This window comes from Cupressus sempervirens, chromosome 5, assembly GCF_028749045.1.
Source record: "Cupressus sempervirens isolate cs-2001-9-10 chromosome 5, ASM2874904v1, whole genome shotgun sequence".
In the NCBI taxonomy this organism is placed as follows: domain Eukaryota; kingdom Viridiplantae; phylum Streptophyta; class Pinopsida; order Cupressales; family Cupressaceae; genus Cupressus; species Cupressus sempervirens.
Window position 1 is genome coordinate 818,002,245 of NC_143122.1, and position 26,824 is coordinate 818,029,068.

The following is a 26,824-nucleotide window of genomic DNA, read 5'->3' on the forward strand; positions in this document are numbered from 1 at the left end:
ATTGTGAGAAAAGTTAACCATTCGGTACATGACTTGAATTTATTCAAACAAAAGCAATGGCACTTTTAAATTCTTCAAAAATATAGTACAAAAAGTTAAGAGTTTGCAATTAATATTACACAGAAAATGGATTGGATGAGTAGATCACTTCAACTTACTTTCAAAAAAATCAATAGCCCAATCATCCAATGCATTTATCATTAGAGGCCAAAGACTCCACATTTCCAATGAGATGGTCTCGGAAAAATATGTCATGTAAGATACGATCTCCAAAACCTCCTCAAAGACCTCTGCAGGGAAAATAAAGAGATATAACTTAGAAATACAGTTACCTATTAAATTAATTATTAATAATTATACTTGCTTTGAAACCACCATGTGAACAATATAACAATCTTAACCAACATGACATTCCAAAAGTAATCATCATCGTATTTGTTCAGCTTCACATCAAAACTAGATGTGCCTACAATCAACAAACAAGAAAAAGATAACTCGACCACCCTAGGTTAATCAAAAACAATTATAAATAGCATAGAAATCTAAAATACATCCAACAGACGAGATAGCATCTTTTACAATATAGATACATGTATTTAAGATATCTATCCTAGTTTATTAGGTTTCTATATATGTGCGTATACAAGTAAGCCTAATGAATGTTTGTTGTGTCAATAAGGGTCACATTTATGTCAAGTGAGATTTTGTTGTCCAGTCACTCCTTTACAACCCCATTTTCTGCCATTGTAATTACATTTTCCAGCAACAATAAGGACACACTATCAGAAATGTGCATTAAACCAAAAAAGGGGCAGAAGAAAAAAAAAGGGAACTCAAGCTAAAGAACTGATGTTTTATCACAACAATTTTAACAAGCACAGCCTTGTTCATAGCCACTGAAACTCAGGTTCAAGAAGAAAGACCCCGCCACTATATCCACATCTTCTTTACTATTTTAAATGAAATTGATGTAGACAGCCAATGATCCCAATGAAACAACGCCTAACAATGCAGCCAATAAACTTGTCCTCACATGCCCATGCAACAAGATAGATTGGAGACACTAAGCAATAGACAACAACAATCACTACTTTCTACTTGAGATTTATATATTCATTACACTTGCAACCACCTTGGCTTCAAAATACATAGTCCACACAGAGGTGGTCATCCTCAACCTTAGCTCTGTCTACATTATTCTCCTCAAAAGATCTAACCCTTACACTACCTTTTAGAAGTCTCTATCTTGTACCCTTGTAATGACCACCAATTTCGTACTCTCAAACACTGTTACCGGACTTCCAAATTACCCACTAAACTGCCCCAAAGAATCAGCCCTTCAACATCTGCCCACCTAGCCCTATCTTCAGCCACCTCCTCGGCTTCTATAACAATACCCACAATTTTCAAAATACCATTATTTACCTGTTTGGTGCCCAAATGCCTTGGTTGTTATGTCTACTCCAAGGCCGATACTTCTTATTTTGGTCATTGATCCAACCACAGATGCTGTCCATCTTCTAACAAGAGAACCCGGTTGATAATATGAAGATTAGTTTCAAAAGAAAATGACACATCACTAGTCTTCAACCTGTCAATTTAGTTGTATCATCATCTGAGATCATTCAAAATGTGCTCAAGGTGAGAAAATAAAGTATTTAGCCTACATGCTTTCAAAAACTAAAAGTGTATCCTTCTAATCATTTTGGGCATGCTAGTTGCTTATGACTAAGTTGATCCACAAGCTCCTTAAAGAGCATTCAAAAACACTGGCAAGGCATTGAACAAGTGATTCAAAAGCTGGATATGTATCTTTTGATTCATTTTTTGTAATTATTTTGGTACGTTTTGGTTGTTTATGACTTTGAAGAAGCATAAGCACCTTTAAGTGCATTTGAAACACTGGGAAGACATTGAATAAGCGGCTATCTCTAGGTGCCTCCATACCCAGACCAACCATGTGAAACATGTCATGGCAATGACTATGAACATACATTTCCAAAACATGCTAGACCACAAAAAAGATGATACAAAAAATAAAGTCTGCTTCAAATTAACTTTTGAAGTAATCCTAGTCTCAAGGTTATAGAAGCTTATTGCTAAATTCTCATGAATTTGTTCTAGTAATAGAGGACGAGTAGAAGTTTTGAAGGTTTTTCAAAAAAATGACAGTTGTCTTGAATTCAAGTTAGTAGCCTTTATATGAGGAGGGAGAAATTTGAGCGCCTTCTTTTTTTTGGAGCCTCAGGGGATATCCAATTTTTTATTTGAAAATGATATGGTTAACTGCACTGATCACTTTCACACTACCCTGCTCTAAGCTTTCACGCATTTTTCACAGTTTAAAATACTGTAAATGATGCCACTTGCAATAGCTAAACACTGATGTCTAAAACATGGGCTAACATTAACATGGAGACGTTTACAACAGACCTTTATGCATAAATCTGAAACACTACAGCATAGGAATGGAATCCCTCAACGTAGAAGACGCAGAAATGACACTTAAGTTTGAGCAAAAGCTCAGGGATGGAATTTCCGAAGAAGAAAACTCAGAAGAAAAATATTTTTTATTTTCAAATGTCTTCAGCAATCTTTACAACGGAAAAAAAAACTTTTATCATTATCTGAAATCACTTAGCTCAAAATGATGAACTTCCCAGCTGACTCAGAAAGACTTTCAACTGTCCAACATCTGCTGACCACGTTGCTGCTGGAACCAGTCCGACTTCTCAGATAATAAGAGTCTCCTTCTGTCAAGAAGATTCTTCTCTCTTCTCTCTGCTGTGTCTGCGGTAGACTTTTTTTTGTCTCCAACTCTTCTTCTCCTCATTCGATGCTAATCACAAATATGTTGCAGAAGACTTTCTTTTGTCTTCACCTCTTCTCATCCAATACTGCTCATGACTATGTTACACATTGTTGCCTTGCCACCTCTCTACTTTCATCCAAAATTTCACTCACCACCTAAAACACTAAGCCTAAACATGGACAGTTTGGTCTAGAGCAAAGGAATGGTCAGGATAAAAAATTAGAAAGTACATGTCAGAAGGCAAATCCTGATGCACAGGGGATGGGCCCACATTAACCACTCAAAGTCACTGGCAAATACACTTCCAAGCATTCACTTTCCATGGCAAGAATTTAACACAAGGTCACCCTGAACTTCCAAAGCAAGAAAATTTACACATCATCCCACCCTTCCTCAAAAGGATGCCAAGAAAATTTTATTAAAATGTTTTCTATAAACCACACTTTTCAAAATTAGCAATATAATAAACTACTCCAAAAATTTCAAAACTACCTTTTTCCTCAGTTACCAGGTTCTGCTGTTTAGGCCTGGGTCCTGGTACTGGTACAGTTTTGGTACCGGTTCTTCCTGGGTACTTCCTGGGTTCTTTGTGGGTCCTTCTATGAAGGACCTAGAGTGAACCTAGGCACCCAGGATGTACCCCAGGGCGGTAGGTCAGTTTATGTATGTACTTCTGATTTGTTCATTAGCATGTTCTTTCTATCAGCTTTAAATACTCTCTTGCAACAGCTTGGTAATATTATTCAATCTAAAATTGTTTTTATGTAATGCGCTTAGTTTATGACAGTAGTGAACAGCAATCTACTTTGATTCATTTGAAGGTCAGGGTTTGACTTTATTTTATTTGTAGATCTAAGGACATGACTGTTGATAGATTTGTAAAAGCCAGCCAATAGTTATGTTTTTTGATCATGTTCGGATTGATGTCAATTGCTAATGCATTTAATTTAAAGCTATATCAGCAATACAATTATTTTATTTATAACTTTGTTGGCCATTATTGATTTATAAGTACCACTTTTCTTTTACATTTGTAACTTCAATGTTTTAACATACATGCATGCATACATATACGAGGAACCCAAACCCACAAGGGAGAAAAAATTGTCGTACCCACATACCCGAACCCCGTACCCGTACCCGAACCAGAACCCGTATCGGCAACTTAGCCTTTTTCATAACTTCAATTATACTATTAAACCCTAATTGTGGCGTACAAACCCCTGGTCACAAGTTTGTGCTTCAGTAAAAAAAAGGGGCTCAAACAAGTCTACAAACCAAGAATCCACAATGAATCGTGACCCACAATTTCTTTCATTAATAGAAAATCATCAAACTGAAAACGCGTATAGTACATTCCCCAGCTATTGCTGAAAAAGATCCATCCTTTCTGCCATAGCCACACTCTAAATCTACCATACACACATGGTGGAAGTCTGGTAAACAAAACTCTGCAATTTCTCCACACTGTCGGTGGTGATTTTTCTCCTTCAAATGAACTCGTAACTCCACAAAGAACAGTTTGTTATTCTCTACCCTAAATGTTGGGATTCCACACAAGTTTAAAAGAGGTTGCAACTTCTATACACAAAATCTTATGCTATCTATCCTTGCTCTAACACCAGATTAAAGTTTTTCGACTCACAATAACCAATTTCTAAGTGCTTGATAAATATTTTTTTAAGGCTAAAGTATTTTTTTTTTAATTATCAAGCATTTGGAAATTGGGTCCTGTGAGTGGAAAACTTTAATATTCGGAAATCGATTACTGTGAGTGGAATGCTTGATAAATATTGATCAATCACAAAAATCATTGAGATACAAAATGAACTGTGTCTTGCATTCCTTTGAAAGCTTACATGAAAACCTCCACAATTGTCAACTACAGCTGCATGGAAGTATTACACTATATTAATTAATAAACTTCTCTCTTGCATCAATGTTTATACTATTCAGCTAATAAATCATCTTCCGAAATAGAAATCTTAACTCACACAAGATGACTTGGAAGATAAGACTAAATGCATAGTGATTATCTAAACTTTACACTAAATTGACTCCCCCGCTGAAGTGAATTATAAAACTCGAATTACTTGCATGTTCACACTGAATTTGTACAGAAGTTCAAACAATTCCAACAGGTGCTTAATGCAACATGTGGATAAATCAAAGGTTATGTAAAATTCTAAGCAAATGGCTATAAGCTTAAAAAGTGGTTATTATGATAGAATCAATATCAAAGCTTACATAGAATTCTAAGCCAATGGCTAAAAACTAAAAAGTGATTACAGTAGTAAAATCAATTTTGTTTTCCTTGGCTTTCTTGCATCCTGATGATTGGATCATGTAGTGTAATCCGAAACATTGATGCTAAAAAACTGTTAAACAATTGAACCCAGAAAAAAGAATACATTGATAGGGTTTGTGGAAATCTGATAATGTTAGAAAAAATAAAGATATTCGAAGACACCCAACTTGAGTTAATTAGTAGCTTATTGATCAAGTGGAAGGGAAAGGGGTCTGCTCCCAAGGCTCCTACGATGTCTTCTAAGAAAAAAATGAAAGCTTCTCCAGGTAAGAAGGACAAGAAGGCCGTGGGCTATGATGATGATTACTATGATGAGGATGAAGATATGGGAACCGATGTTGAAGAGGTGGGCTATAGCAGGAAGAAGCATGGGAAGGGGTTAGAGAAAAAGCAGAAGGGTGGCCCGGCTACAAAAACCCTTAGAACCCCTGTGACCAAGAAACATGCCAATGTTGTCATCTCGTCTGATGATTACGATGAGGATGATATTGAAACTGGTAATGAAGAGGAGGGAACTAGCAAGAAGATTCAGCCTTTAAGGAAAAAAACTGAGAATTGGGAAAGGATATGATGGAGTCGGTAAGGTCTCGGATTCCCCATTAAATCTTAGAAAAGACCAGTAAAGAGATGCTTCCCCTGATGAGGAGATCAACTAGGAGACTAATGCCACCCACACTACTCAGACCCACGACACTAATGTCACCCAGGCTGCTAAAGTCTCCCCTGTTATTCCTTCTAAGGGAAGAAAGACGGACTGGAAGAATATGAGTATGAGCTCGGTGAGGCTCGGCATTGCTAGAGAAAAAATAAATCTTATGGTTGGTGAGGCAGTGCCATGTAAAATTGAATTCCAGGAGCTTATTGATCCTTCTATGCTGATTCATAGCGACTATAGAAAAGAGGAAAATATGGATGTGCTGAACAATGCCAGAAACAGCATGTTGGATAATTTCAGATCCATCAAATGGCTGTTTCATCACATCATGGATTTGAATGACAAGATAGGTACCTTGGAGGGTAGGATGATTAATCTAAGGAACCTTGATTCAGGTGAGAAGGAGAGTCCTATGTGGGCTCCTTGACTCATATGGCAGCTTTTTAGAAACTGAAGGCCAAGGTGCTGAAACTGGACAACAAGGAGAAAGGCATTGAAAGCACTCTGAGAGGCATTGCTAATCATAGCTACAAAAACCTGAAGGCATCCAATGAGCACATTAAAATTCTCATCAGTAAGTTGGAGAATACCGCAGGGGAAAAGGCCATTGTTACAGTTCCTGAGGACCAACAGGGTGCTACCGACAGCAAAGATGGGCTTGGTAAAAGGACTAAAGTCAGTACCAGGAAGATGGCTGCCGCTGCCTCTACTGATGTTAGTCAACTTAAAGATGCTGCTCAGAAGATGGATCACCTCGAACTGCAGGCTGCGGAGCTCCTAAAGAATACGGGTTAGGTTCCTCCTGGTGTCTTGGTGTCCTGGTGTTGTCGGTGTTTTTTTATGTTTTCTGTTTGTTGGTTGGGATGCTGTCCTTTTTGGCTGGTTTTTGTTCGTGCATTGGCTCTGTCTTTTTTCTTTCCTGTTTTGACTGCTGGGATTAATGCTTACTCTTTAAGGTTTCAATGTTGAGGGTTTCAGGGGCCCTCCAAAACCTGTTTTCTTAATCAAAAATTTGAGTTTATTAGTATTAATAAAAATTGTAAGGTCTCAAATTAATCAAAAAATGATGACACTTTCACTTTAACACAAAAGAATGTTTGAGTATGATTACAATATAGAGAACTCTTTAAGACAAGGACAGTGAAAAATGCTTGTGACAAAAATGAACATTTTTCCCTACTACGAGACCAGAACTATAAAAAGTCATATGCTATATTAAATAGACTGAATTCAAGTTCCATCTTCACAAGATAGAAACAGGCAATCTACACCAATGAGCCACAAATCAAGCATTTTAATAAACAAAAATAACTTGTAAGCATTTGATTCCTTTGTACTAGGCACAGAGAATTAAATACATTATGTATGTCAATGCAACTGTTACATAGCAGAAATTGAATCACAGAGGAATGTCATAGTAACAAGTACAAAAATCACAGAAAAGACTTCCCAAAATGACAATCTACACAATATTTGTTCCTACAGACAACTGGCCTGTAGACAGCTTATGAAAAAGGAGGGGGGAGATACCTTGGCCATCAGTTGTAAGCATTCTTCGCATGATGGGCAACAATATTGGTTCCACCTGAGGGAAAAGGTGAGGAAGCCTGCTAACAGATTCCAGAATTGTACTTATAGCACGCAAGCATCCTATAGCAGCCAATGCACCTGACTCATCCAGCTCTTCATCAGCTTCAGCAGATTGCATGCACTTCCAGAATGCCGCAGCCTATAAATAGAGTAATATATTTTATTAAATGAAGTAGTATGTGCTGAAAAGGGAAAAACCATAATAATTAATATCAAACCAAGTAACTTAACAACCAGGCAATTACAGATTAGCTGTCATCTTTTAATTAGGCATAACATAGTGAAAAACAAACCAGGTTCTGGCATAATCCAAGAGCATAAGGTGCCATCTCTTCCCCAAATTTATCCACAATAGTTTCAAGAGTGAACACGAGATCCTCGTTCTCAACTTCATTCATAAGCTTGAAGAACTCTGAGAAAATAAAACAAGACCAACCACTATCAACCAAATTGCTTTGATGAAACCAAATTATGCAAGAGTCTTAAGTTCTTAACTATTACTCACCATCAAGCAGTTGCGGAAGGATCGGTCGAATTTCATTCAAATCTGTAAAAATAGTATGACAAATTCAGATCAAACATCAGTGTTCAATAATATTTATAAGACTTCCAGTAGAACTGGCAACTAATCTGCTCATTTATTGATTGAGAAAAATAGAGTATTATTAAATTGATCCCAAAATATACCTTTGCAAGCCTCCACAAAAGATCTCAAAGCAAAAACAGAATCTACACGCACTGGCAACTCAGGATCTCGTAATCCAGCTACAACACTATGTAAGGCTGCACTGAAATTTCTCTGGTCTGCAAAAGTGATACTTGCATACTGTCCTGCCACCCATGCAGCCTGCCAAACCAAAGTGAAGAATTTAGGTGTCAAACTTCACACTCAAATACCTCTACCTAAATATGTCAACTAAAATATGCCACTATTCTTGTAAAAATGTTTGAATTATTTTTCAATGTAAATGATATATGACAATCCGTAAATAGTAAATACCATATTAAACATGCATTAAAGGGGATACCTGTTGGACAACAATTATTTCATAACTAAAATGTAACTCTACTAGATCATATTCATTAAACATAGACAATTGTAGTATCTGTCATTTTCCAGAACTGAAAGAAAATTTCTAACATTACAGAGTGGCAGTAGCAGTAAGATTTTAAAAAGTAAAAGATAAACTGCATTACCCGATTTCTTTACAATCCAACCATATTTCACAATATCAAAATTAAAGCCAGAGGCTGGTCTTGTTCAAAAGATCATAGGAAACTACAACAGTGACAATTAACCTCTAAAGTTCCATCTAGGAGTACATGGATTTCTCCACTTCATAGTTTAATGTGCAGAAAAGTAAGTTCTTCAAAGCTTACCCACATCGTGAATTTTTGTCCAACCTCTCTATTCATTGATTCAAGCACACTGTACATAAATTATCATTGTCTATAATAACTAAAATAGAATGCAATCCCTTCAAGTCACACAAATGCAGCGTGTAACTTTATGTAAAGGAATAATTCTTTTTTTAATATTATTTTCTATTTCAGCATCAGCCATATGAAAGTTGAGAGTGCTACAGATGCCAAATATAAGTAAATGTCCAACAATCAGGTAAACCCAAGTAGTTCCAACTTTAGAAGTCTATCTTCTCACCAGGATGACATCTTAATCTAAAGTTTAAACAATGCCATTTAACAAGCTACAATAAGAGTTCCATAGGAGCACAAGATACAAGCAACAAGCTTAGAGGTGTTATTTTTCTAATGCAAAGGTTTTTTTTCACTTTGCAGGAAGAGAAATATAATTCATAAAAAAATGTTTTTAAGCATGATCCTAAAGAGCTATGTTGCCTGATCCAGGTTTGGTTCGAGCCAAATCCATGCTCCAGTTTGATCTGTGTGTAGCTATGGACAGGATGCAGGAGAGTGGAGTTGGATTTGTTTGAAATAAACCAAGCAAAGCCGGGAGGATCCTACAGAACGCAAGGAACCTAGGTCGAATACATTCATTTTTTCGGTTTCCCCTTATTTTTAAAAAAAATGCTTTTTTATTAATTTCCACCGACCTCAATTTTGGTCTTTATTTGGGCTTGGTGACAAGGGCTATGTGATATTCTTAATTCTTGTTTTGAAATTGCATATATAACGTGCTCTGAATGAGTTTAAAATGCGTCTATGTTTTTATGGACGTACCCAGCCCCTATCTTTTTTAAACAGTTCAAGAAACCCAAACCAAGTCCCTTACCCAAACCATTTATAACAAGCACAGAAGTTTTTTCTTATCCAAAGAGCATTTTAAAGCAAGCACAACAAAAGCATATGTGGGATGATATACACAGCTTAAACATTATGCCTGAACAGCAAGGGTAAATGTAAGCACTAAAACAAGCAAAACACAACTCATTGGTCTTACAGAATCACCCTATAATTTACATTTCAATTGTGCAGCCAAGCTTTCAAAAAATCCGGATGCAAAGTTGCAAAAAGGCCAAAGTTCATTTTTAAATGCTGACAGCAGATTCGACACTGATAGATGCATTATCACCAACTATGCAATTGAGTGGTACTGTGAGCTTGCCGCATAATACTCAAACTGACCTGAAGCTGAAAGTGTAATTGGAAACGAATTTCCATTTCCATAAAATAGATGAAAACTCTTGAAATTTTCCACCAACTTACAAAACTCTGTAATGGAAAATGCTAGATGTTGAATCATTTAGAGCTGTAAGAAATATCAAACAATTTTGAATTCCTGAAGATTTAGCAAACCAAAAGATGTATTCAGATTATTCAAGAACCAAACTGAGTTAATGTTAATGTGAAAAGGCTTAAGTTCTACAGTTCAGAAATATGAAAGAGCAGCCCAAAGACTTTCGTGTATATTAATTTTTCAACCAATAAGAAGAGTAAAATAAATAAACTAACCTTTGCTCTCAAATGGCCAACTTGGCTTCTAAACTCCGGAAATACATGTTGCACTAGCATTTGTTCCAGCTGAGATTTGTAAGGCTCAGTCTGCTTCAGCTTATCACATAAGGCCCCAATGGCTAAAAGGGCACCATCTTTCTGCCTATATGGTTTGTAGCCTGGAGCTGCCTCCTCATAGCTGCAAAGAGGAATTGAAATTTGAAACAACATATTTTAGTAACCTTAGAATCTTGTCATTGTGCAATAGCCAGACAGTTGCACTTTCAACATGTTCAATTTTAAGCACAAATTCCTCACCTGACAAAGATTTTCCCAACAAAGGAAAGGAATCTCTGGAGGTTTTCTTTCCCACGTTTCCGCACCAGCTCTGCAATAAAATCAATGGATGCGGTACGGGGACTGTACAGATCTTCAATAATATCTGCAACAAGTACAACCAATACATTGTAAGGAAAAATAGCTTTCAGAGCCATTAGATTTCCATAATCCATATGAAAATCAAAATACCAAAGTTTCTGGATTCAATTGTATAAGAATTTTTTATCATAAACTCTTCAGATCACACTCCGTGATCCATCATCTTTCTGCTCTTTTTTTCTCTTGCAGCATCCTGATGGTGAATCACAGTGTGATCCGAAACATCGATGGCTAAAATTTCTTACACAATTGAATCCAGAAACTTTGGCATAAAGATAGCTTTGCCAAGCAGATGATATAGAAGAAATGAATTTGCTAACATGTTCTGGGCAACTAAAAAATATTAGGAAAGGCAGCAACCCACCATAACCTTTTCTGACGTATTCATGAGGGTCCTCACGCCAGAGAGTTTCATCATTATCATTGAAGCACATAAGAGGAAAGATAATTTCAAAGAGCACAATATCAAGTTGTGGTTTTAGGAGTTGATATGTATTGGACTTGGAAATGCTGCAAACAAACAAGAAATAAATTAGGCACACATTTGCATTGTCAAATAATGGATCAAAGCAAAGACCATGTGCATAAAGTTCTAAAAGTTACTGGATCAATGCATTGTCCATAAGCAATCAATTTTAAGTTCTTAATGCATCTAATTTATCAAATTTTTAAACTTTTTGAATAATGTAGCTTTAATAGCATCAATTCATGAGCTTTCATTATGTTGCTTTGATAACAATTTGACTTGTTGTGGAAAATACCCCGTACTTATCAATTGATGAGTTAAAGGTTTATAATGAATGGTCCATAAGGCACAGCACTTTCTGACAGTTTTGCAAATGTGATTGCAAGCAAAGAGGGCTTAACATTGGAGGAGACTTTGTCGTTAAGCGTGCTTGAGCTGAAGTAACACTCAAACGGATGACCTCAAAAACCTTGGTGCTTCACCTATGTGAGCATCACCTAGATGGAATGAGCGCTGAGAGCTCCATTCATTCTCATGAGATATGGGTTCTTGTGAACCGCTACTCATGAAATATGGATCAATAATTTTGACATGCTTAGCAATATCACAATTTGACTTGCTATGGAAAATATCTCATACTTATCAATTAATGATCTTATGGAGCTTTACAATGAATGGTTCAAAAAGCACAACACTTGCTGAAACTTTTGCAAATGGGGTTGCAAGCAAAGAGGGTTTAACCTTGAAGGAAACTCGATCATTAAGAGCACTTAAGCTAGAGTATTACTAGGATGGGTGACATCTCGGAAAGTCCGGTTTCTTCACCTCTGTGAGCATCACCTAGATACAATGAGCTTTGAGTGTCCCATTCATTCTCATGAGAGATAGACTCTTGTGAACCACTACTCATGAAATATGGGTCAATGAGTTTGACTCAAAAACTACACAGTTGAATCCTAGTAGCAATATCACAACTTGACTTGCCGTGGAATCCTACTTATCACTTTATTATGTTCTAAAAAAGTACATATCTAGCAGATTCTCAAGCTAGAAAAGCAGCTTTGAATTAAACATTACTAAAACAGTGAAATGCTAATCAATAGGTATCCTTCATGAATAAGTATTTCCATAGCAGAATTTTCTAAAAATGCTATAAAATAAGCAGAATTGTTCTTTGACAAACTTTCATAAAATCCAATTAATTTAAAAACAGTATCTATTCCCCTACAATTGATGATAACTGTATTTTCTATATGCAGATTTTAATCAGTTTCAAAACAAGCTTGAAAAGGCATAATTAACACTAAAATATTCGGTGAACACACAACCAATCGGCACGTAAGCAATTCAGTCAAACAAAAGCAAAATTCTGTTCATTATGTTTATAGTAAGAGAAACATAGTTTTGTTTGTAGTTTCAGTTTCCAAATTCCACTCCGATGAACAATCATAATTCTACACTGGTCAAAGACTAATCTTTGAAATGTTGTGGCGTTGTCAGTACAATTAGTCCTGACTTATAAAACCACTGTTCCAGGGATCGTGGTTTTAATATTTTAAACTTCTATCAATCGCAAAGCAATTCCATATTGTGCATGTGCAACCTTCATCCATGACAAACCTAGCTATACAAAAGAGTGACCTGAAAACTCTTGAAAACGTTTAGAAACCTAGAAACTGCTGAAAACCCTTAACAGAATTTTTGAAACATACATGCAGATAATCAGACATCGTCCCCATATTTTTCGCTGTCACTCAAAACAGGATATGAGTTTTCAAATTTTCTTAAAACAATAATTTGTAGCCAGATCAGAATTAGCTAAGTAATCAGAAATCTAGAAACTGCTGAAAACCCTTAACAGAATTTTTGAAAGATACATGCAGATAATCAGAAATCATCACCATATTTTTCACTGTCACTCAAAACAGGATATGAATTTTCAAATTTTCTTAAAACAATAATTTGTAGCCAAATCAGAATTAGCTAAGTAATGAACCCCAGATTAGACAGGTAGAAAATATTGATCAATTGAATTTGGAAATGTGTGAAATATTCACACCATCCCAGTCCTTTTTTCATTTTTCATATATCTGTACCATTTTGAACTGCATGCCACGGTTTGAAGTATGTTCTTGAATGAGGAGGCCTTCTATTTTCTTTTATTGTAAATAGAAACCACAAAGAGAAAAAAGTACAGAAAGACTCTGGAAAAAAAGAAGAAATTATATTCAGTTTATTCTGCAGAGATAGCTCTCCAAAGATCACTTAAAGACCCAAAGGCCCTTTTTAATTTGGTGACAACAGACCAAGAATAGCACATGCCCAGTTTCCAAAGGTTTTCATTTCTTGGAAAGCATATACTTTAGATGAAAACTCAACTTGTGAAATAAAACATATAGAATTTGGTGGCATTAATCAAAAACATAAAATATAATATATGAAGTCATAAACTAGTTGTATGTTTACAGGCAACACACATCACATTAAAGTATAATTTACAAGAACTTTACAAAACATGCATTGTTTATGCAGAAACTTAGCAAAACCTACCTGCTGCTCAAATACTGGAGGATAAGATTCGTTACCCTATCTGGAAGGTACCCACCCTGACGAATAACATTCAACAAGTTTAGATGGCATTCTAAAATTTTCCCTGCAAAGTGCTTCTGAAACATCTGAGCAAATGGTTTGTTTTCTGGCTTTAGAAGCTTTGGATCTCCAAATCTGTAGAGCACAAAAAACTCATTAGTGTCTAATCACATTCTAGCATGATTATCAAGAAAAAGCAAAACTTGTATATGCGGATAAATTAATCAGATCTCGTAAGAGACAAACATATAAACAATATCTTGTTAAAATTTCAGATATTATAATTTTTACTATTGTCTTATGACAACAATCTCTGTAGAATAATTTCTGCAATAAAGATTGTCAAAGGCTAGATGGTAGATTCTAGTATTGCTGATTTTCACTTTCTCAATTCTGATTAAACAGATTGTACACCTTAAAAAACATTAGAATAAGCACATCTCTTACACAGTCCATGAAGGTTAATAAACTTGCTTAAGCTCACCGTGTATATAGTCGATTCATAATATGCACTGTCCACTTCTTTACTTTCCACCATTCCCAAGATTTGCGTTGTTCTGGATCAGCCGGTTGCCCTTCCGCAGGAACTGGTCTTTCCAGCATAGCTAAAAACAGGACCATCCAAGCATTAAAGATGTTGGGATCAAAGAGTTGCTTGGGCACCTCTAACTGCATGGCCACATCACTACATAAATTCAACATTTAAAATTGCAGCGAGCAATAAAGTGCACAGTGAAAAATAAGTTAAGCAATAAATGTACATTCTGAATGCAGAAGAATACATACATATATAGATGACCAAAATATTTTACAAATAAGCTTGATAAGCTCTGCTATCTCCAATGTCGGATTTGAAACTTGAACAAGACGATTGAAAATATTCAGTAGAGGAGGAAATGCCTCATCAATGATAAGATAAACAGGAGTCCGCTCATCCTCAGACTTGAACCTTGACATACACACATCAAATAAATGACTCAAGTCACGTGGAGAATAATAGCTTAAATAGAAGGGAAATTCTAAGTCAATGTATGACCTAAAGAAGAAGTCAAACTCAATAAACAAATACTTACTCATATTTCCTTGAAAGAATTCTTAGTACATATAAAGCAGCATATACTTGCTGATCTTGCAAATTGTGTTTAACCCAAGGAAGAAGGCCAGGCCATTGCTCTGGATAATCTGCATTTATAATAGTTTTAAGACATTCTGCAAACTGCGCTCTGTACACAGAGACACGATATGCAAATCAGTTATATTACAGCCCTCAAAAATGACCAAACAAGATATTTGCATCTACAATTTGTAATATTGATGAAAATGACAAATAAAAATAACACCAAAAGGAAACTGCCAGAAAATCTAAACACCGCATAAGCAAAATATAGATTAGAAAAACAAATCCTGTGATTTTGACATCACTTAAAGAAAAATGCAGTAAAACATAAAAAACAAAACATATGGTTACATTTACAAAGATATCTGCAACCAGATCAGAAAAACAAAAAGAGCACAAATGTTTGTAAGACAAGAATTCCAATGAGTTTGGCACCCCTAGGATTAAAAAACTGCAATTCATGCACAAAATGAAAGTAATATGTTAAATAAGTAGGCGAGAGTCAAATCAAGACACACCTAAAGCAAATCAGATGAGGGGGAAAAAAGAGATTGTACAAATAAATTTCAAGCCAAATTAGAAAAAAAATCACTCGAGCAATAGGCAGTACAGCATGCACAGATGACAATATGCATACAAAATAGGCATGTGTGCATTCGTTGAAGTCCTTATTTTGAGTTATCAAATAAAACATTTCAAATTGTGTACTCTGGTACGTAGAAAACTAGTGTCTGCACAAGTGAGATACAGCATGCACAATCTGCATGTAAAATACTGATACTAAGAAGGGAATTTCTCTTCATTAAATTAAGATAAGAACATAGATTTGTGCTAATTAGATATCAAAATTTAACAAAAAGAAGAGTCAAAAACGTACATGTAGTAAAAAAAAATCAAGATCAATAGGTGGAAGAAAGATAAATTGGTTATTGGAAGTATCATTCATAGCTAAAAACTAATGACTGATCAAACATGTACCTCAACAAAGGAGGAACACGGGCTATGAATTGAAGCAAATTTTCTCTAACTGTTGCCTTATCGGCTGGTGATATCTTCTGCTGTTCTCCTGCCAGCAATTTGCTCAATTTTAGAAAATCACAGATGCAAATAAATTCAAAGAAAACATAAGAATGGGATATAACGCACCAGGTTCATGAGGTGCCCAGTTTTTGCCTATAAAGTTCTTGAAGTGGATACTTGCAACTTGACGTACTGCCAAATCACAGTTTCCATCGACAATAATTTGTAGAAGCCTAACAAGATGCTGAGGTGTGTACTGATACTGTAACATAACATAAGAATCTCGAATGACATGTAAAGTATAAACAGTAAGCAAAGACATCTTACAAGCAAAAGAAGTATAATACCAAACCTAAAACTTATTTCATTAGTCAATTCCAGGGCCTGCCAGTAAAATAGATAGAGAATACCAAAAGACTCCAAAATTAGAAAACTAAACTATTGTAATTTGCTTCATATTAACACTATTAGATTCCACAAGCCATAAGAATGCTGCTGTAGTTTCTGGATTCGTTTGTGTGAATATTTTTAACATCGATGTTTTGGATCGCACTCCGTGATCCATCATCAGGATGCTTCATATTCAAAGCATATTGTTAACGTAATCTGAAGTATCAAGTGTCATGTGCCATTACTACAATATTCCTTCCATTGTAACATTAAATTTCTGAACATTTGATTAAAATATTGTTTAAATTATTGTGATTTTATATATTATATTACCACGCACAGAGTAGTGGAATTGGCCTGGGTCATGAGTTTAGTCCCCACTGGTTCCTGGTTCGAATCCGAGGCCCAGTTTGTCCAACGCACATGGTTTGCAGGTGATTGTGTGCATTTGCAGAAGATTAATGTTGCCCTGGCTTGCCCCTTTGTTACCCCAACTTTGCAGTAAGACCAAGGCAAGGCAAGTTGGGCGTTAGACTGGGTCGGGGGGATGCCTCTGTGTGTGTGCACACATGTGGGTGTGTGTATATATATATACGTGTGTGTGTTGGTGTACACGTATATGTATATATATAAATAGAAAGATAGATAGATAGATAGAATAAGTATGATTATGACCCATAAAATAAAATATATGAAATATAAATAAGACATTAATATTTAGCATTAATTTATTGAATTAATAACTAATTTTCTAACACTAATACTGTAATACATAATATAAAATATATATTTACTAGTAATATCAATAATAAATTTGTTCACACTTATGATTATAAATTTATAATTCATTATTCCATACATAATAAATTTGTTCTTGTCCAACCCGTCAACGTCCAGTTATTCTACTAAATGCTATGAGGAATCATAGAAATGCCAAAAACTTTGATGTTAGCAGTGAATCTGCAGAAAACATGGAAACGGGATCTATAGAAGATGACAGTTTGGAAAGATTAACAACAACAGTCTACAGAAGCTAGCCAATGGGAGACTCTGGAGACAGTGGTCTAAAATCCACACATCCCCTCGAAAAACAGGGGAAATTCTTGGTGGGCCTTCTCCAGAGCTCATCTAGGATAAATCCATGGAGCCAACAACTAACACTAGCCCCAACTACATCAAAGCAGCCCCGAACCCGAACCCTGGGACCCAAGGGGTCAAGGGAGAGAACCCAGTATTGTAGTTTTTTTATGTAATTTGAGGATTAGGGAAGACTACATCATTGCGGTCCCAGATTTGCCTGGTAGGTCCACCACATTCTACTTGGTTCTTCATTAGTTTGCCTAGGATTGATATGATATGATATGATAGATTTCAATGACGTCCACGCGACTAAAGTAGTCTATGGGACCCATGCAATCGCCCTCCCGAGTCAGGAGCCAAACTAGTCAGTTGCAAAGTTTTGGTTAACTTGTCTCTTCTTCTCTGAATTTTGATAATCAAATCCGCTGTTCTCTTCACTTGATCTTCCTCAAATAAATAGTTGAAGTCCTTGTTCTGCAGAATTTTTGTATAATCAGATCTGATGTCGTTGTAAGCCAAGCATTCCATGACAAAGTGTTGCTCTGTCTCCACTGTTCCCATATTGCAGAATAAACATGTTCTGTCTGCCCACTCTTCCTTTGGAACTTGCCATCTACCAGTTTCACATCGCAGCTGATGTGAACTAGTTCTAATTTGTGTCATAACTAGAAGTGGGATTAAATTCTTTAATGTAATAAGATTTTTTCCTCCCTATGTGTCTTGTCCACAGAATATTGCGAAATTTTTCATTGACAAACTTTTTTATTTCTTTAATGTTATCCGAGCAAGCTTGGATGTTGATATCCCATTTTTGCATCCATTTGTCATTTTGTTTCATCCATGTGCTTTTCCGCCTCACAAGTTTTTCCTCTATTACCAACTTGGGCCAACGATGTGTTTCTAGACCTTGGGTTTTCTTTAAATAGCTTAGCATTAGGATCAATGCAACGGCTTCTAATGGAAAGGAACCCACCTCCGCCAAAAGGATTTCATACGGAACTGTGGTCTTGACTTTAAGATTGCATGTGATAAAGTGTTTTTGAATTCTTTCTACTTGCCGCCATTTCTATTTGGACATACTACCGCCCCACACTTCACATCCGTATAGAATAACCGGAGTGACCAGCAAACCAAACAGAGTTTTCATGGTCGTCCAATCCCATAATTTTGCGTTCCTGCACTTGTTTTGTAAAGAGTATAACGCCTTCCAGCCCCCTTGAATCCTTTTCGATCTACAAGTATCCCAGTTGAGTTTGTTATGAAAATCGATGCCCAAGTATTTGTACTCTTCCACAATCTCAAGGGGGCTATTTTCAAACAGAAACTTGTCTTATATGCCCCTATTCTTCTTTAGTGAGAAGATCATAATTTTGGTTTTGCTAGTGTTAACTTGCATTCCTACATCATGACAAAAAAATTCTAGTGCTTTCAAGTGCTCTTTCAAACCTTTAGCTGTTCTAGCAAGAATTATGAGATCATCTGCATATAAGAGCAATCTTATCACGAAGTGGGCCAGCTGCACCCACTCACCATTGGTCTTGTTTATCCACTCTTCTAACTTGTCAATATAGAGCCCGAATAGTGTTGGAGAAAGCGGACACCCTTGTTTAACCCCGATGTTGCTGTCAAAATCTTCCGATATCCCTTCTGTCGTTCTGATTTTAGCTTTGACCTGCTCATATAATCTGTAAACCGCTGACCTAAGTTCTTTAGGGACATCCAGCTCTACCATTATATCCCATAGTTTATTACGTGGCACTGTGTCGAAAGCTTTTTTAAAGTCCACGAAACAACAAGAAGCCTCGTTCCCCGGAGTGTCTCAAACTTTCTCTATCAAATGCCTGAGAGTGATGCCGTGATCTATAGTAGTGTTTCGGTCTAAAGCCTGCTTGCCCTTTTGCACGTTTGCCTTCTGTTTCAGCCTAGTTGCTGATTTTTTGTTCTACCAAACTACCAAATAACTTGCCAAATAGTGGATTGATCATGATGGTTCGGTAATTAGAAGGATTGTTTATATCTCCACTTTTGTGGAGTGGGATCACCACACTTAAAGTCCATTTTACAGGGAAACCTTCTCTATTGGCTCTGATTAATCCACAGTGTTTTTGTTGCCTCCTTGGCAAATCCCTGGCCACACAAAATAAAGTTCAATCAGAGCCACATCGAGGAACTCTGCTGGACAAACGAGAAACTTAGTAATTTTGGCAAAGATCTCTGTTTGTGGAGATTTTATGAAAAGGAAAAGGATACAGTTGATTATGGGAAGTAGTTTGGCTCTTGTGCACGCTTATATGAATTCCACTTGTCATTATGTTAAACCTATCTTACAGAATGTTACATAGAACTTTGGAAGCAGAAAATTTCAAAATTTTAAAAATTCTTGTTTTCTCAGTTTCTCAGCTGTGCTCATTAAACCTTATTTGTATCTACTTTTATTGTTCTGAAGGATATTTTTGATATAATGAAAGCTGTTTATAGGCTAGAGTAGTTAAGATTTTGATTACTGAAGACAGCATGCCAATTTAATTTTTTTCTCATTGCTCTTCTGAATTTTTTAATTTTACTTGAAAGATACTTTTGATGTGCAATATACGATGTATGCATGCTGCATCCGACATTGCAGTCAGCAATACAGTTTGTTACTCCAAAAATAGACTTTTTGGGATTCAAAGAAATCCCCTGCATCCTGCGTCTATGAAGAACACACTCTATAAATATTAAAATACAATTCATTTGCATTTTAATTTTGTTTGTGAAAACTAGAAATTGTGGGGAGTATTGAAGCCAAGAGCTTTCAAGAGCTCAATTTTTTAAATTTCCACAATACATTTTAAAAATATTAATATCTTTGTAATATTAAAGCTAGTAGTTATTTTTAACAAGTAACAAAGGACCATGACCTCAATGTTCATTCTCTACAAACTTTGCAACTCTGCATCACATGCCTCATTGAAATATATTGATTAAATTGACATTAAAAGTGTAAATATTACAAAACTAGAGCCTATTTAGCTTGTAGGATGGGAAGGATCTCTTTTTCATTGTCATTTTAAGCTTGTGGTTTTCCCAGACTGTTTAGGGCTTACTTTCCAGGTTCATATTTTTATTCTATAAAGACTTTACGCCTTTGTATGTGAATTTTACATGCATAAACAGTTTGTATCCATTCTCAGAGCTTTCAAACAAGTCCCTACAGCATGTTCTTTACAACGAACAGTATCCTTGATAGAGTAAGCAGCATAAGTGATATATTAGCATTGTAATAAGGCCAGGTATCCTATTGAAGGTATCACAGAGGCAGAATCAATTTTAAAGACAAAAATGCACCTCATCAATAGTTCAAACCTTCCCCTGCTTTACACTGTATGGTTTGATAACAATCAACATTTTCAACAGGCCGGGTAATCTGGAAAGTGTATATTCTCATTAAACAAGGAGAAAAAAATTGCAGTTTGTCAGTTTAGAGCCATAAACAAGTGTATAATACACTTTATACATTTAATGTCTGGGTAAAATAGGAAAATTCCTAGGGAAGATTCCTAAAATTAACAACAAATATCCGGCTTTGAAGGAATTTCTTTTAGAAGTCAAAGACGTTTCAACAAAAGACAATTGCAGCTCACTATGCCAACAGCATCATTTACTCAGTTTCAATAATCATGCACATGACAAGACCGCAATAACACAATATTACAGGAGAAAACTAGGGAAAATTCAAAATTACTTGCATATATAATAATCTCTTACAAATTTTGTAGCCTCAACTTTCTAGAGGCACCAATCCCTCATTCTATTTCTAAGCACTTGCTTCCTACAGGCATCAACCTCTCATTCACTTAGAGGCGCCAACCTAGGTCAGTTTCCCACTTTGAATGTTGCTTATGCAACAGATGATGGTCATTCATATGTCATGTTTATTGCTCCACATCTATTTGAATGGTCTTCATATAGATTCTACTTATTCCATTAATCTTTTTCTAAATGTTCTCTTCAATAGATGAGAAAGTCTACATCAAATCTAATTGCACATATCTTTTCTTTGTAAGATTTGTTCTTTAGTCATGTATCGTATATCGCTTTTTTCAAAAAGAAATACTACTCTAAGTCTCTGCTCAAAACTCTCTTATAAATCTAGCCATAGAGTCTTCAAAAGGCCTTCACAAATTTGCTCTATCTTCTTCTGAAATATGCTTGCTATTTTCCTCACAAGGCTTCATGAATCTGTTCCAAAAATACGTTTTTATCTTCTAATATATATCAGCTTCAAATCAAAAAAGAAATTTGATTATATCATAGTAATGAGAGTCATGGCAATTCACGTGATTCACGCGATTCGGCGATTCGATTCAAGCCAAAAGATTTTTTGTGAATCGATGAATTGAATCAATGATAAAGGGTTTATGAAATAAGTTACTAAATTTCAAAGGTTTTTTAAATTTGCCGATTCGATTCTGATTCATGGCCGATTAGCGAGTTGATTCGGCCTGCAATTCCAATTCTCATTACTTTGGATCATATACATCATTTTTCTTTCAAATTTGCATATAACCTTTTTTAATCTATATGTTCATGCTTATACTTTAGCTGGTGTATTTGATTTATCTTTTTTACTCAGCACTTGCACACCTTTTCTTAATCTCACTTCTCATCCTTTATTATATTCTCATGTTCCTTTTGAAAGAGAGTGAATTCTCTTAAGAAATACTGCTTCATAATAGATGTACATATCTTCTAAGAAATTGCAGCACCTTTGACAAATAGTTACTGCCTTTTAGTTTACACACAACCATAACCTTAGTTAACTAACTTCATCACTGTTTTATAAGAGCTATTAAACTGATCAAAAGCCAATCATTGCCTTGATAACAAGAGCTCAATCTTTCACTTAATTGCTGATGTAAACAAATTAAAGTTTTATATATGTGTGTGTAAACATACATACAAACAAACATATATACATCATGATCACTGTCCATGGTAAACATTGATATGTTAGTAACATGTCGTATCTTCTTAATCAAATCACTTCCTTCACTAATATACTCACTTGCCTTTCAATGAGAGTCTCCTCTTAATAAAATAGCGATTCCACTTTGTTATCACTGCTGTTTATTCATATAACTTAATTTTATGGTTGGTTATTTGTTTAATTCCACCTCTGGTCAGCCAACATATTACATCTTGCATCTGAATGACTTGAAACCCTATTGAACTAACAGCAATTTTCTCCCTAACATAAGCTAACAGTTATTCTTCAAGATAGGAACTTGCCACCAATCTTTGACATCGATGATAAATATTGCCACTGGTTATATACCTTCGACAACATTTCTATCAACAAATTCTTTGTTATTAATGCCACTTATATTCATTAATATGCATATAAAATTTCCACCATTATGCTTACATCTTTAGAGTGAAATCCATACATGCTTGATCCAGTGAGCAGTATCCAAGATACTTCACTAAACTAGGTAATTCTAAGGATATATACCTACAGTATAATAACAAAACATCAAGACCAGAACAAGTTCTCGCATCTCAGGTGCAATCTGCCCAGATTTTTTAAATTGAACAACAAAACACAACACTTAGACAGCATCGGATACAGAGAAAATATCCTAGGCAGTTCAGATCCAGAACCATATCTTTGGACTTAGAGCTAACCATTTGTTTGACACAATGAACTATATCTGTAATACACAAGAATCAGCATTAAACTAGGTACTCCAGGGTAGATTCTTACAATATAACATCAAATTTTGAAGTCCAAATTTATCACAGCATCATTAGAATAAATCTGAGAAGATTCCTACAATCTAATAACAAAACATCACCAAGACAGAGTCCAATAGAGAGGAAAACCACAAGGACACTTCAGATCCATTCCCACATCTTTGAACCAAGTGTTTATCACACACATGCTACAATAAGCATTGAGCTTAACACTCTTGATCAGCTTTAAACCAGGGAAAATTCTTACAATCTAAGAAAGATATCAAGTTAAGGTTCATATCAGCGTATTTGAACTAAGTCTACATCATCTGTTTGGTACAATGAACAGTAAAATTTCAACAGCCAGCATTAGACGTTTGACTAGGTATTGTGAGAGCAGATTCCTACAGTCTGGTAACAAAACATCTAGTTTAGATTCATTCGAGCACATATGAACTAAGCCTGGACTATATACTTAAAATAACCACAACTATACCCACCAAGAGCAAGATCAAGCATTAGACTAGGTACTCTGGAGGCAGACTCCTACAATCTAACACAAAATATACAAGTTTAAAATCCTTTGGCATATGTTAACTAACTCTACATTGTACAATTGAAATAATGAACAGTATACACACCACTACCAGCATCAGGCATTAGACAAGGTACTCTGAGAGCAGAATCCTACAATCCAATGATAGAATATCTAGTTCAGATGCATTCCAGCATTTATAAACTAAGTGCATACTACATAGTTACAAGACACTATTGGTAGCATCAGACATTAGACTAGATGCTCTGACGACAGATTCCTGCAATCTAAGTAAAAGAAAATCAAACTCGGATCCATTCCAGCATCTTCGGAATAAAAATCTAGATTCTTTCAACCTTATAACAAAAGGCCACTGGAAAAGCATCCAGAGAAAGGAGAAAATGCACTGCTTGCACGTTTCGGATCCGCCCCCACATCCTCGGAGCATATTTGGGCCATTGATGTTGCAAAATTCTAACTCACACGAGAATCCATGGTCATGCATGATCTCAGCTATTTTTGTCAGCAACAAAACAATAAAGCAAAGCAATCCCCCTGCCCCGGGGAGCAAACAAACAAAATAAAGAGCTAAATTTGTAGTCTTCGTGCTTTCCATGTGACCGAATATTTTAACAAGGACCAGTGAAGTCTAAAGACGAAAGCAAACATCAATGCTTTGTACCTGATTGAGGCTCTCTTCCGCCGCCTTTCTCTCGTGTGGATTGGGGCTGAGAGCCGCCTGAAGAATAACTGCCAGGCTCGGAAGATCCATCTTCTCAGCAAATGCAAAGATTGGAACTCGCAAACTCCCACCAACAAAGATCGGACTATATGTCTCTTCGTCTTTTGTCTTCCTTCTGCGAACACCCCGAGATTTCGGTGTTTCGAACACGCGACCTGGAGCCGATCAGTGTGGAGGTATGAGTGAGCTTTGAAAAACCCTCGCTCGAAAAAGTATGCTCGAGAGAAGAATAAGACATATGACAGGTTATTAACTACGAAGGTTAGAAGAAGAGGAAAAACGACGGAAGAATTGGAAAAGAATAATATTTTTGATATGATTGATATGTATGTATGTTTGTTTGTTTTTGGTTCTCTTTATCATCTGCCCGCCAGCCTGCCATCTAACCCTAGGATTGTCGCCTAGGGTTTAGTAGCCCGTACTTACTCCCAAGTGTGTTAACTACGATACGACGACGACTCAGATTTTTAAGCATTATTTCTCAGTTTTATCATTTTCCATTTTGTTGGGATTTTTAAGGGCCCTCCTAATATTTCTAATTGTTGAGTTGGATGATTTTCATTGGTTGAAAGGTATTTTTTTGGATTTTTCTTTTCTTTTATTTTCTTTTTTTTTTTGGTTCTTTTAGGTTCAAGTATTTTTCCAATTTAAGTGTGAAATTAGAAGTTGTGACTTTTAGCCTTTCATTATGTAGAGTGTAGTTTTTGAAGATATTTGTATCGATCATATCCTAGTACTAATATCAAATACATCTACCTAAAAAATGTCAAATGATAATAGATTTTGAACTATTTAATGTATTTCATAGTTCTTTTATTATTAACTATTTATATTTTATATAATTAAAATGGTTTCCAAAATTAAGGTTAGAGATAAGAACATTTAATTAATGTAGTCGTGATATTATATACTACTCTTTGTTGTCATTGTATTAATCTCTTTGAAAGTGATTAGCACTTGAATAAGATTCATATTAGTCTCGTGTTAATGCTTGGGGAAAATACAATTTTGGTAGATTATATATAAATTAAGGGTCTGTAGTGATTGAGCCACAAAAATACAATATGAAGTGATTATGAAAAAGAAAAATGTGTACCTTTACATTTTTTTTACATTTTTTTTGTTATTTTGGGTCAATTTCGATGTGTGTAATGACCTTGAGTTTGAACCTTATGCTTTGATACATAGTATCTTCAAATCAAAACTTATGTAGCCCAATTAAGCATTAGTTCATATTCTTCAACTAGATTGCACCTACAATACTATCCTAAATTAAATACACCAATAACTTAAAAGTATAATATGGATTTCCCTAGGACTAGCACTTATTGGGCTTTATAGTTAGAGTTGATTTACATAGGATTTGTTATGGGCTCTATCTTGAGCTTCAGTTCCACTCTCGGAAGAGATTCTGTTATTATTTGAATCCCTTCAATGACAAATCATGTGTATACTTGGATTCATTGAATCTTTATATAGTAGGAAGAGATTATTATGTTTGGATAGAATTATGACTCTTAGCATTGCATATTTCATTTCCCTCTAAAAGAAAATAAGGAAAAAGCTCATCAAAGACTCAACCTCTATCTTAACAAATCAAGGATCTATATTTGTTTTAAAATCCTACAAAATTGATATACATGAATTTCAATTAACATGGTAAAATTTCTCCCCTTTGTGAGTGAACTCTGCCATCATTCTCTCTCAAAAGAAAAATTTGTGAGGCTACTCCTCTTCTTGAGTGAGTTCAATCTCTTATCCCCTGTCTTCTAAAACCCTCAAGAATTAGTGAAGTTTCTCCTCTTTATGTGTGAGATCCATCATTCACTCCCTTTATTATATCCTCATAAATTGATAATTTCCTCTTGAATTATTATCTTTGCTAGAGGAATTGCCTTTTCTTGTCATTTCTAAAGTTCTATAAAATATTTACCAAATTGCGTTCATTATAGTTTCACACTTTGGTATTTTTCATTGCCATTGAGCTCAAGACAATATAATAGTGTATGTGTAGTGCCTCCCGTGTTTGCATTATGTACCTTGTTATATTTTGGATTCGAGAGATACTTTGTTACTCATGTTAGATGATACTCGAAATGACCCGATGGTTAGATACTATATTTTGATTGCCAATATTATAGATGTTAGATGCTACATTGTTCAGTTTGATCATATTTGCATGATGATGCTTATTGATGTGACATGATGCTTTATGATGATATCTAGTTAATTTGTATTCGAACATATACTCTGTTTCTGATTATATGATGGACATATTGGATTTTAGATACTTTGATTTGATGCTACGGTTATTTACTTCATTCTTGCTTTGGGATGTTTTATGATGCAGTGAGTGATTTAAATAGAATATTTTAATGTGATTAAATAAATGGTTATTAATGTGATTTAATGCATTTATCGATTGGGTTATATTAATATATGCAATTGCACTTG

The 26,824-nt window shown here is 35.4% G+C and overlaps 1 protein-coding gene across 1 annotated transcript in view; it reads right to left on the reverse strand.

Moving 5' to 3' along the window:
* SAD2 (ARM repeat superfamily protein) overlaps nt 1-24,828 on the reverse strand; it is a 36,673-nt gene extending 11,845 nt beyond the window's left edge. Inside the window, exons 1-15 of the mRNA XM_089832651.1 lie at nt 24,311-24,828; nt 16,035-16,170; nt 15,867-15,954; nt 14,845-14,994; nt 14,558-14,720; nt 14,256-14,440; nt 13,733-13,906; nt 11,081-11,226; nt 10,597-10,720; nt 10,297-10,477; nt 8,053-8,212; nt 7,871-7,912; nt 7,659-7,777; nt 7,306-7,504; nt 159-290 (exon numbers count right to left, since the gene is read on the reverse strand). Coding sequence (XP_089688777.1) covers nt 159-290; nt 7,306-7,504; nt 7,659-7,777; nt 7,871-7,912; nt 8,053-8,212; nt 10,297-10,477; nt 10,597-10,720; nt 11,081-11,226; nt 13,733-13,906; nt 14,256-14,440; nt 14,558-14,720; nt 14,845-14,994; nt 15,867-15,954; nt 16,035-16,170; nt 24,311-24,400 — 2,089 coding nt within the window. The 5' untranslated portion in view covers nt 24,401-24,828. The remainder of the gene's footprint in view (nt 1-158; nt 291-7,305; nt 7,505-7,658; nt 7,778-7,870; nt 7,913-8,052; nt 8,213-10,296; nt 10,478-10,596; nt 10,721-11,080; nt 11,227-13,732; nt 13,907-14,255; nt 14,441-14,557; nt 14,721-14,844; nt 14,995-15,866; nt 15,955-16,034; nt 16,171-24,310) is intronic.
* Between the last annotated feature and the right edge of the window lie 1,996 nt (nt 24,829-26,824).